This window comes from Budorcas taxicolor, chromosome 5 (assembly GCF_023091745.1).
Source record: "Budorcas taxicolor isolate Tak-1 chromosome 5, Takin1.1, whole genome shotgun sequence".
Lineage (NCBI taxonomy): Eukaryota > Metazoa > Chordata > Mammalia > Artiodactyla > Bovidae > Budorcas > Budorcas taxicolor.
Window position 1 is genome coordinate 155,652,697 of NC_068914.1, and position 11,721 is coordinate 155,664,417.

The following is an 11,721-nucleotide window of genomic DNA, read 5'->3' on the forward strand; positions in this document are numbered from 1 at the left end:
TTCTGAGACTGCTTTATTCATCATATGATGAATGAGGCATGTAAAGATACCTAGTTAAAATGTGCACACACTTTAAAAAAAAATAAATTTAAAGTTTTTACTTTTCTGATGGCAAAAATAATATTTAGGTTTTGGTAGAATAGTTTGGCCAGGTTAACCCTCCACAGATAATATAGAATCTGGACAAAATATTGAAAACAGCATTTAGAACTTCTCTGGTGGTACAGGGGGTAAGAATCCACCTGCCAGTGCAGGGCACACAGGTTTGAGCTCTGGTCCGGGAAGATTCCACATGCTGTGGAGCAACTAAACCCGTGCACCACAACTAGTGGGCCTGCATGCTGCAATTACTGAAGCCCGTGTGCCTGATGCCTGCACTCCACAAGAAGAGAAGCCACCGCAGTGAGAAGCCTGCACACCGCAACAAAGTAGCCGCCACTCTACAACTAGAGAAAGCCAGCCTGCAGCAACAAAGACCCACTGCCACCAAAAATAAAAAAAATAAAAATAAAAACAAGTGTCTGAAGACACCAGAGAGCTTTCTAAAAGCTGGCAGCAACTGCAGCTATAAGTCTGTCCTTGAAAGAAAAGCTGTAATTGGTAAGATGTAAGTGGTTAGAGTTTTCCTCCATTACTGCTAAAGAAATGATTATTCTAAGGACATGCAGAAACTAGTAAGTTACTAGTAGCCAAAGTATCGACTAGTTTATCCCATGACATCTGCTTTGCCTGTAAGAAGTAGATCTTTAGACAGTTTTTTTCTTTGGTTGGTTGGTTGGTTGACTGGTTGGTTTTGTTTGTGTTTTGTGTTTTTTTAATGGTTAAAAAAAAATGGGAAGGATCAAGGTTCAGCCTGATCTGGCCCTCTAACTGCATTCATGGCTGGGTGCATCTTCTCACTTCACCATGTCTATCTGCTGACCGTTGAGAGTTTTTCTAATCAAACTTAGAAGAAAACTCCCTGCAATATCAGGCTGTTCCAAATTCTCATTCTTGGGTTTCCCTGTCACCAGGTTCACGGCACCTCAAGCAGAGCTCTATGAAGCTGTTCTCGAAGTCCAGAGAGATTGTCTGACCCTCTGTTGCCCTGGAACCAGCTTGGAGAATGTCTACAGCATGATGCTGACATTGATAAGCCAGAAGCTAAAGGAGTTGGGGATCACGAAGAACATTAAGGAGAAGAATCCCTTCAAGGTATTTCACTTCCTTCGATCCCAGTTCTTCAGAACACCTGACATGCTGCTTGGGCTTTATCCTATGAAAAGCTAATTCGATTTAGAAACAGGAGTTTGTGATTCTTCTGTAAGAGGGACTTCTTTGAACATAGAGGAAGACAAAAGGCGCAGTACTTCTTTCTCCCAGAAGATGGCGGCATATGCCGTTCATTGCATACTGTGTGACTAGCTCAATCTTCAGAAAACATAAAATGAAGTCTGCTATAGACAAGGTGGAAAAGGACAGAAAAGGGAGGAGAGGTTAACTCTTCAATTCTTTTTTAAAGATTTTGAAAAACTAGGGGTCGAAGGGTGAAGGTGTGTGTGGCTTCAGTAGCATTGCTGAGACTTTTAACAGTATCCTCACTTGCCATGTCTTTAGGGAATTTCATCTGCATCCAAAGTGTGATGGTATTGAAGAAAACTTTAAAGACTCAGTTTTAAATTAAGATGCCAGGTGGTCAAGCCAGACAGACCAGTAAGGTATCTCTTATCTCCAAGTTAGACTGCCAGGGCTTCTTATATCAGTAGGGAAGAAGCTGTAATTCCTCCTGTTCATGCCAACAAATCTTTAATTAACAGAAGTACTCAGGTTGGTAAATGCCTCATAATTACTGTGTTATATGACATTTCCTACCTACCCCGCAAGCTGCTGTGAGATACTTAGGGTCTCCAGAGAAGGCTCCCTGAGAGGGATGTGGGCATAATTATCTCCCCTCCCCGCCAGAAAAGAAATTTTCACTTGCCATTGTCATTGCTGGGGCGACCCCAGTTAGCATGTGTGTAGTGTGAAGTAGTAGGAACAGAAATGTGGATTCGTTACTAACAGAATGCCATTGGCAGAATTACACACAAGAAGTAGCAGTTTCAGTCTCTTAAGCATTAGCCCAAGGATAGATGACACAGGCGGCGGAGCTCAGGGCAGGGGGCAGTATTGACACATATCTCATGGATTTACACAGGCCCAGCTTTTCCCCTAAGGGTCATTGCTCTGATAACACTGTGGTCATATCATTTCCAGGCTGCTCGAAAATACTGCCCCCATCATGTTGGCCATTACCTGGGGATGGATGTCCACGACACTCCAGACATGCCCCGCTCCCTCCCTCTCCAGCCCGGTATGGTAATCACCGTGGAGCCAGGTAAGGGGAGGTGCCCACAGCCTCCCATCCGCTGGGACGCATAATCCTAGTGTTAGATAGAAGGGCAAACACTTTCTTCTTATGTGAACCAATGTAATTAAATTGGAAGAAACAGGAATATGAATCTCTCCAGTATAGAAGGGAACTTTATTTTAGATCCTCCTTGAGCTTTTTTATTTAACATCACACAATTTGTTTAATTTGACTTCTCCAATAAACAACAGATGGGGAATACTTCCTATCAGTAGATATTAAGAAATAAATATTTATTTTAACCCTGCCTTTGCCAGGACCAGTTTGTACTGGTCTTCCTTTTGTGGTGGGCTGCTGACGCTTGTGAACCCCTGGCACTTTCCTTCAGAGATTCTCAGATTCCCCACATTCACAGTTGCAGCTCCTCTGCAAACTGCATGGAACTGCCTGCATTATTCCACTCTTCAGTATCCAGACCCTTTCTCCTGGGCTTCAGAGAGAGCGGGCAGTCTGATGGTTCCCCAGCCTGAATGATGGTAGGCGTGGGGCAGGAGAGAAGTAGAGGCCGTGGTGGAGTGTGAAGATGGAGACTACAAGTTAGTTTTAAACACAGATGCTGTTTCTCTCATGAAAGCAGATCTCAGTCTTAAATTTCGAGTGTTTTCACATCTAAATTATATAGGTTATAGCTGGGACACGCCTTTTAAGCTCCCCTTTGAGCCCAGGTGTATGTTGCTATCTGTGGCCTTATTTACCATTTAGTCCAATCAAGTTGCCACTTCCTTAGACTTTGACTACACTTTCCTTTGCTGATCCTTTTCTTATCACAGAACAGCATCTGTGAGTATAGAACAGGAAATTTACAGTTTCTTAAAATGAAAAGACCTGGTGTCTGTCTGATTTTATGATTAGAAAGGGAAGCTTGGCCTTTTAGAATTTTTCAGATGTTCATTAAACTCTTCCTTTTTCCCTCTTTATATCACGTGCATCAGTTACACTTATGACTTATTTAAGTATTTCTGCAGCTTCTCGTTGTTGAGACTAATATAAGTGTTTTTTAAATACATGATAAAATTCTATATGTCCTTATTTTTGATAAGTGCCCTTCTTCCAAGGGACTGTTAGGCAAAGAAAGAATGCATTTATGTAATCTATTAGTTCCCAGCATATATTGACATACTCATAAAGTAACTTTAGTGGCCTATTTGAGCCATTAGCACGTGACAATCATGATCAACATTATTGTAGTTGAAGAGATCTTGAAGACTAATAACATAAAATAACTACAATAATAGTTCTAGTAATGTTCAGTTCAGTTCATTTCAGTCGCTCAGTCGTGTCCAACTCTTTGCGACCCCATGAATTGCAGCACGCCAGGCCTCCCTGTCCATCACCAACTCCCGGAGTTCACTCAGACTCACATCCATCGAGTCAGTGATGCCATCCAGCCATCTCATCCTCTGTCATCCCCTTCTCCTCCTGCCCCCAATCCCTCCCAGCATCAGAGTCTTTTCCAATGAGTCAACTCTTTGCATCAGGTGGCCAAAGTGCTGGAGTTTCAGCTTTAGCATCATTCCTTCCAAAGAAATCCCAGGGTTGATCTTCTTCAGGATGGACTGGTTGGATCTCCTTGCAGTCCAAGGGACTCTCAAGAGTCTTCTCCAACACCACAGTTCAAAAGCATCAATTCTTCAGCACTCAGCCTTCTTCACAGTCCAACTCTCACATCCATACATGACCACAGGAAAAACCATAGCCTTGACTAGACGGACCTTAGTCGGCAAAGTAATGTCTCTGCTTTTGAATATGCAATCTAGGTTGCTCATAACTTTTCTTCCAAGGAGTAAGCCTCTTTTAATTTCATGGCTGCAGTCACCATCTGCAGTGATTTTGGAGCCCAAAAAAATAAAGTCTGACACTGTTTCCACTGTTTCCCCATCTATTTCCCATGAAGTGATGGGACCAGATGCCATGATCTTCGTTTTCTGAATGTTGAGCTTTAAGCCAACTTTTTCACTCTCCTCTTTCACTTTCATCAAGAGGCTTTTTAGTTCCTCTTCACTTTCTGCCATAAGGGTGGTGTCATCTGCATATCTGAGGTTATTGATATTTCTCCCGGCAATCTTGATTCCAACTTGTGTTTCCTCCAGTCCAGCATTTCTCATGATGTACTCTGCATAGAAGTTAAATAAGCAGGGTAACAATATACAGCCTTGACGTACTCCTTTTCCTATTTGGAGCCAGTCTGTTGTTCCATGTCCAGTTCTAACTGTTGCTTCCTGACCTGCATACAGATTTCTCAAGAGGCAGGTCAGATGGTCTGGTATTCCCATCTCTTTCAGAATTTTCCACAGTTTATTGTGATCCACACAGTCAAAGGCTTTGGCATAGTCAATAAAGCAGAAGTAGATGTTTTTCTGGGACTCTCTTGCTTTTTCAATGATCCAGCAGATGCTGGCAATTTGATCTCTGGTTCCTCTGCCTTTTCTAAAACCAGCTTGAACATCAGGAAGTTCATGGTTCACATATTGTTGAAGCCTGGCTTGGAGAATTTTGAGCATTGCTTTAGTAGTGTGTGAGATGAGTGCAATTGTACGGTAGTTTGAGCATTCTTTGGCATTTCCTTTCTTTGGGATTGGAATGAAAACTGACCTTTTCCAGTCCTGTGGCCACTGGTGAGTTTTCCAAATTTGCTGACATATTGAGTGCAACACTTTCACAGCATCATCTTTCAGGATTTGAAATAGCTCCACTGGAATTCCATCACCTCCACTAGCTTTGTTCATAGTGATGCTTTCTAAGGCCCACTTGACTTCACATTCCAGGATGTCTGGCTCTAGATGAGTGATCACACCATTGTGATTATCCAGGTCATGAAGATCTTTTTTGTACAGTTGTTCTGTGTATTCTTGCCACCTCTTCTTAATATCTTCTGCTTCTGTTAGGTCCATACCATTTCTGTCCTTTATCGAGCCCATCTTTGCATGAAATGTTCCCTTGGTATCTCTAATATTCTTGTAGAGATCTCTAGTCTTTCCCATTCTGTTGTTTCCCTCTATTTCTTTGCATTGATCTCTGAAGAAGGCTTTCTTATCTCTTCTTGCTATTCTCTGGAACTCTGCATTCAGATGCTTATATCTTTCCTTTTCTCCTTTGTTTTTCGCTTCTCTTCTTTTCACAGCTATTTGTAAGGCCTTCCCAGACAGCCATTTTGCTTTTTTGCATTTCTTTTCCGTGGGGATGGTCTTGATCCCTGTCTCCTGTACAATGTCACGAACCTCATTCCATAGTTCATCAGGCACTCTATCTATCAGATCTAGTCCCTTGAATCTATTTCTCACTTCCACTGTATAATCATAAGGGATTTGATTTAGGTCATACCTGAATGGTCTAGTGGTTTTCCCTACTTTCTTCAATTTGAGTCTGAATCTGGTAATAAGGAGTTCATGATCTGAGCCACAGTCAGCTCCTGGTCTTGTTTTTGTTGACTGTATAGAGCTTCTCCATCTTTGGCTGCAAAGAATAGAATCAATCTGATTTCGGTGTTGACCATCTGGTGATGTCCATGTGTAGAGTCTTCTCTTGTGTTTTTGGAAGAGGGTGTTTGCTATGACCAGTGCATTTTCTTGGCAAAACTCTATTAGTCTTTGCCCTGCTTCATTCTGCATTCCAAGGCCAAATTTGCCTCTTACTCCAGGTGTTTCTTGACTTCCTACTTTTGCATTCCAGTCCCCTATAATGAAAAGGACATCTTTTTTGGGTGTTAGTTCTAAAAGGTCTTGTAGGTCTTCATAGAACCGTTCAACTTCAGCTTCTTCAGCATTACTGTTTGGGGCATAGACTTGGATTCTTTTTTATATCTATTATCTCACTTTCACTCCATATTTTTATTGGTAGGTACTGTTAGGATCCTGGCTTTACAGATGAATTGTAACACAAAGAGGTTAACTTAGTTGCCCCAAATCATCCAGTCACTGCCATTTCTGAACCAAACATTCTACTTCTTTTTTCTACTTCTCAGGAATTTATATTCCGGAGGATGACCAAGATGCCCCCGAGAGGTTCCGTGGTCTTGGTGTACGAATTGAGGATGATGTGGTGGTGACTGAGGCATCCCCGCTCATCCTTTCTGCAGATTGTCCCAAAGAGATGAAGGACATCGAACAGATATGCAGTAGGGCCTCTTGACCCTCACGGCAGCCCGCGTGGGTCTCAGGTGCAGGAGGGGTAGACGCAGGCATCTGTGCGTGTGTGCTTTCCAGGGGTCTCTTTGTGGACACTTGTTCATGTGTTCCATTGGGGAGTGCTGCAGCTGTGTGAGTCTGTGTGATTGTGTGTGTTGTCTTTTGTGTTCTGTGGCTAGAAATTTGGAATAATTGCATTTTTGGACTGTATGTTACTGCAACTTTATTAACATTAATTCTGTAGAAATAATGACCGAGACAAGGTTAATGTTAAGATATAAGGAAAGATGTTGGTTACATATGTTCATGCATTCCAGTTGGCACTTGTGGAAAATTCTCTCCTCTCCAGGTCCTTTCTCTTCTGCACTTTTCCTGAGATCTACCTAATATCATAAAATTTTTGTGTAATGCTTGTACTTCGAGCTAATCACCAGAGTCTGCCTACATTGAAAGCCACCTGTCAGTGATTGTGGGTGGCCAGGATGTACCTTCCATAATACCTGCCTTACCTGTTCAGGAGCCCACGTGAGCCCTCGGGGCACTGGTGTTCTCCAGCCCCATCACTGAGCCACAGTCCAGAGTCTAGCAACACTAGCTATCGAACAGAACATTTTTGAGCTTTTCTTACTATTTGGTTGCCTGGGACCTGGAAGGCGTTTAGAGTCTTGATAAGGAAATGGAAGAGAAAGAAAAGTATGTATGTGTCTGCTCTAGATCCAGACCGCCATCTGTCTGTTGTCAATCTAAAGAGCACTCCTTTCCCAGATATCCTTGCTGTCTGCATAGACTCTTACCACACCAATCCTCAGAGCACAGCCTTGAAGCTGCCTCTCTGGCCAAGGGCAGATCCTCTGCTCACCCTGTTAAGAGTCAGGGGAACAGCACCCAGTTATCATTCTGTGATTTCCTCTAGCGCTGATAAAAGCAAACCATGGAACCCAGCCAGTAGCTGTAAATACCCTCTGATCCTTTCCTTCCTTGGACGTTAGCACTGGACGGGCAATGGGAAAGGCTAGCATTTCCCTCCATACAGCATTGAATGCAGTTATGTTAAACTCAGTTTGCAGAGTGAATGGGGCTAGACCCTTGCAGATGGTTTATTTGGGAGTTTCAGTCATAGGGGGCTGCTTTAGGAAATAGTGTATTCACCTCCTTTAAACTTGAATATGAACCCAAGATGTATAAAACATGCTGTTAGAACATAAATTTAAGAAAATAATTGCTTTAGGGAAGAACAGGCTAGGAGAGGAGCATTGTTGCCTCTCCCACATACTTTTATGGCTGTGAAAGTATTCGGGAGTCGCTATTTTTCCCTGTGATAAAGAAACTGTGACTATGTTTCTTTAATTTGAAACACAGCAATTAAGAAGTAGAATAATAACTCTCCTGTTCGCATAGTTGTACCCAAGTTAGGAAGGTACCTCTCATGGTGACTTAAAGCTGTCTTTGTGTGTCTTCTTTCAAAATATTGTTATCTTTTCATTAACTTTCGTATGGTCAGAAAAGGAAAACTCCTACTATAGATATTATATATTAATTGGGTTTAAAAGCCATAAAGTAAGTTAAACCTCCAGATGAAGACACTGTATCTCATTAAAATTTTAAAAATGGGCTTTGTTACATATTTTAAGACATACATAACCAACATCCTCCTTAACTTTCTTAATAATAGAAAGACTGCAGACATGATGCGTGCGTGCTGCCTCTCCTGTCCTGTGTCCATGTCAGATCACAGACACAGCACAGCGGCTTTTCACCAGCCCAGCTGTGCCTTCAGAGTCCTTCCAGTAACTGCTGTCAATAAAACGAGTTGGGCTTTGAGTTAGCCTCTGTTTACCATCCCTCAGCTGGCATATGATCAGCGATCATGTAACTTATTTTTGTATGTATGTTAGAAAGTACATGAGGGCTGGGGTGGCAGCATAAAGGACATCTCTTGGAAGAGATTTTTATGGTGTGGTTCTATTTTTTATTTTTTTTTAGTTTCCTGAAGTGGGATCTGTATCCCAGAATGTAAGCTGATAAGGGTGTGTTTTAAGCCTGAACAAATATACTTCAAGCTGAAGTGCTTAATAATTCTAATATGAGAACGTGACTGTATCATTAAGCCCTAGTGGTAGAGCAGAATTCCACTATCACAAAGCATATGGGTCTTCCTGGCTGCTCTCACCTCTGCCTGTGTGTCCCTGAGAACTCGGGGTGAGCATCAGTATTATTCAGGTCAGGGGTCTCCACTGAAACCCAAGCCTTTGGGGGTTTGCTTCATGAGGAGCTGAGGGAACTGCAGTCTTTGTGAGCATTTCTTAATGCTTTGTTTGACTTTTGTGCAATTATATAAGTTCAATTTGGACAAAATGCTGTTACTTTTTAAGGCGCTATTGACTGAAAATACATTATTCCCCAACAAGGGAAGAGCATTTGTTACTGTCATTTTAAAAATAAACTATAAAACAATATAAGAATGTATGGTTGGTGTTTGTGTGTTATTTTCAAATCTAAAGTTCACAGCTTTAAATGTAACTTTTGTTTTACAAAGTATTTTGTTTTACAAAGCATTCATTGACGACTGTCACAAAATCATGTTGGCAAACTTGGAATAATCTTATCAGTCATAGAAGGGGGGAACCAATGGATTAGATTTACTCAAGGATGTAACATATGACATGGTGACTGTACTTGATAACATTGTATTGTAAAATTGAAATCTGCTGAGAAAGTAAAACCTAAATGTTCTCACACACCAAAAAAAGAAATTTGTGAGGTGATGGATGTGTTAATTAACTCGATGGGAGACATCTTTTCACAGTATATATGTGTATCAAATCATTAGGATGTAGACTTTAAACATCTTACAGTATTGTCAATTACAGCTTAAGCAAACTGGGTAGGCAGGGGGTGGGCGGGGTGGGGGCAGCCTTCTCAGGTGGCTCAGTGGTTAAGAATCTGCCTTCCAATCAGGAGACACTCAGTCCCCAATCCAGGAAGACCTCAATGCCTCGGAGACACTCAATCCCCAATCCAGGAAGACCTCACATGCCTCGGAGAAACAAAGCCCCTGCACCACAACTGTTGAGCCTGTGCTGAGTCACTTCAGGCGTGTCCGACTCTTTGTGACCCTATGGACACAGGAGTCTCCAGACAAGAATACTGGAGTGGGTTGCTGTGCCATCCTCTAGGGGATCTTCCTGAACCAGGGATCGAACCCGCATCCCATATCTCCTGCATTAGTAGCTGGGTTCTTTACCACTGGTGCCACCTGGGAAGCCCCATCTGACCATGTGACTGGTTAAAATCCTTCGGTGGTTGCTCATCACTGCAGATAAAGACCAAAACTCTTCGCATGGCTCTACCAAACATCGCATGCCCTGGTTCATACCAGTGGTAAATGTTGATCAATTGACTCTAGGAGGATAAGGGAATCCCCAGCTGTAGCATTTGCCAATTTCCATGGCATAAATAGGACAATTATGGCCAATTTCAAGATACCAACTTACGGATCTGGGAAAAGAGGCTAACGATTGTTGTACATCTTTGCAGACTCGTATCCCACTGGTTCTCTTCATGTTTGAGCCATTCCAGGCTTCCTCACTAGTGTGCTATGCGTTCTATGCTTGCAGCCCCTTCTGTATGCCGTTGGCTCTTCCTGGAATAGCACCTTCTTCCACATCCCTCAGTGTGTGTGAGTGCTGGAGCCAAACTGCCTCAAGTTTGCAGGAGCAATTGTTAACCTTTTGAGAATTTTGCAGTCTGACTGCTAAAGCTACAAATCAGAACTTTATTTTTTTAAGAACTGGTTTTGTTTGTTTTTAGTATTTATCCATTTGGCTGTGCCAGGTCTCAGTTGTACCCAGGATCTTTAGTTGCAGCATGCAAACTGTTAGTTGTGGCACATGGGATCCAATTCCCTGACCAGTGATTGAACCTGGGCCCCCAGCATTGGGTGCTTACAGTCTTAGTCACTGGACCACCAAGGAAATCCCAAGAGCTGTTTCATTTTATTTACCAGCATACCACTGCATGCAGTCTTCTTTGTCTGGCTCTCCTTCAATCTCAAACCATTTCCTCTAAGAGGACTTCCTCTACCTTCCAGGCAGTCTTTCTGCTTCAAGGCACCCTTTACTTCTCCTTTGCTAAAATTCACTGGAATTATCGTTAACTGACTATTGCCTCTCTTCTACATATGGTAAATTCAATGATGAAAAGGGACTTTTCCAAGTTCTTAGAATATCAGATACCTTTTAATCTAAAGCAATATGGTATAGTTGACACACAGCAGGTTCTGTGAATATTTTAGGAATATTTGTTGAATGAATGAATGGGTGGATCAACTAACAGAGCTAAACTGAACAGCCCATTGCATTGTAAACTAAAATTATGAAGGGTAAGAATCTATATGGGGTCTACAAAAAGCTGATGCAGCAGGAGCTAGTATACAGAAAGACATGGCCAATCATCACAGCCAGGAAAATATCCAAAGGAGAGATCAGTACATGAGGCTTTCATAGCTTAATGGAACAGCCCCACCGTAGCTCTTCACAGAGCAAACAACTTGCAAACTGTTGCTGCTTCCTCTCCTGTATCTCTACAATACCTGCTTCCAACAAAGTTTAAAATTTTTCAAAATTCAAATAAGATTAAGTCACTTTTGGGCTTCCCAGGTGGCGCAGTGGTAAAGAATTCATCTGTCAATGCAGGAGACACAAGAGACTCATATTAAATCCCTAGGTCGGGAGGATCCCCTGAAAATGGCAACCTACTCCAGTATCTTGCCTAGAAAATCCCATGGACAGAGGAGCCTGGTGGGCTACAGTCCAGGGGGTTGCAAAGACTCAGACACGACTGAGTACATGTGTGCACGCACACATGTCACTGTGAGTCCCCTCCCTTACACTGTTCCCCTCCAATGCCTTCCAATAACATCTACAATAATATCCCCACCTGATCTGACCCCTACCTGCCTGTCTCACATCTCTTAACCACCCTTGCTCCATAAGTTTCAAATTTATTCAATCAACACTTAGTGGGCAAATACAACGGACCAACCACTGTTCTAGGAGTATTTGTTATCAATAAAGAAAACAGTAGGGAATTCCCAGGCTAGGATACCAAGCTTTCACTGCTGAGGGCCCAGGTTCAAACCCTGGTCGGGAAACAAAGATCCCACAACCTGCACAAGGCAGTCAAAAATAAAGAGAATAATAAAATATT

General features: G+C 42.3%; 1 protein-coding gene across 2 annotated transcripts in view; it reads left to right on the forward strand.

Moving 5' to 3' along the window:
* The window catches only part of XPNPEP3 (X-prolyl aminopeptidase 3), a 43,824-nt gene extending 34,883 nt beyond the window's left edge, over positions 1-8,941 (forward strand). For both annotated transcript variants that reach the window (XM_052639716.1, XM_052639717.1), the window contains 3 exons: positions 1,014-1,194; positions 2,236-2,356; positions 6,351-8,941. In XM_052639716.1, coding sequence (XP_052495676.1) covers positions 1,014-1,194; positions 2,236-2,356; positions 6,351-6,517 — 469 coding nt within the window. In that variant the 3' untranslated portion in view covers positions 6,518-8,941. The remainder of the gene's footprint in view (positions 1-1,013; positions 1,195-2,235; positions 2,357-6,350) is intronic.
* The last annotated feature ends 2,780 nt before the right edge of the window (positions 8,942-11,721 follow it).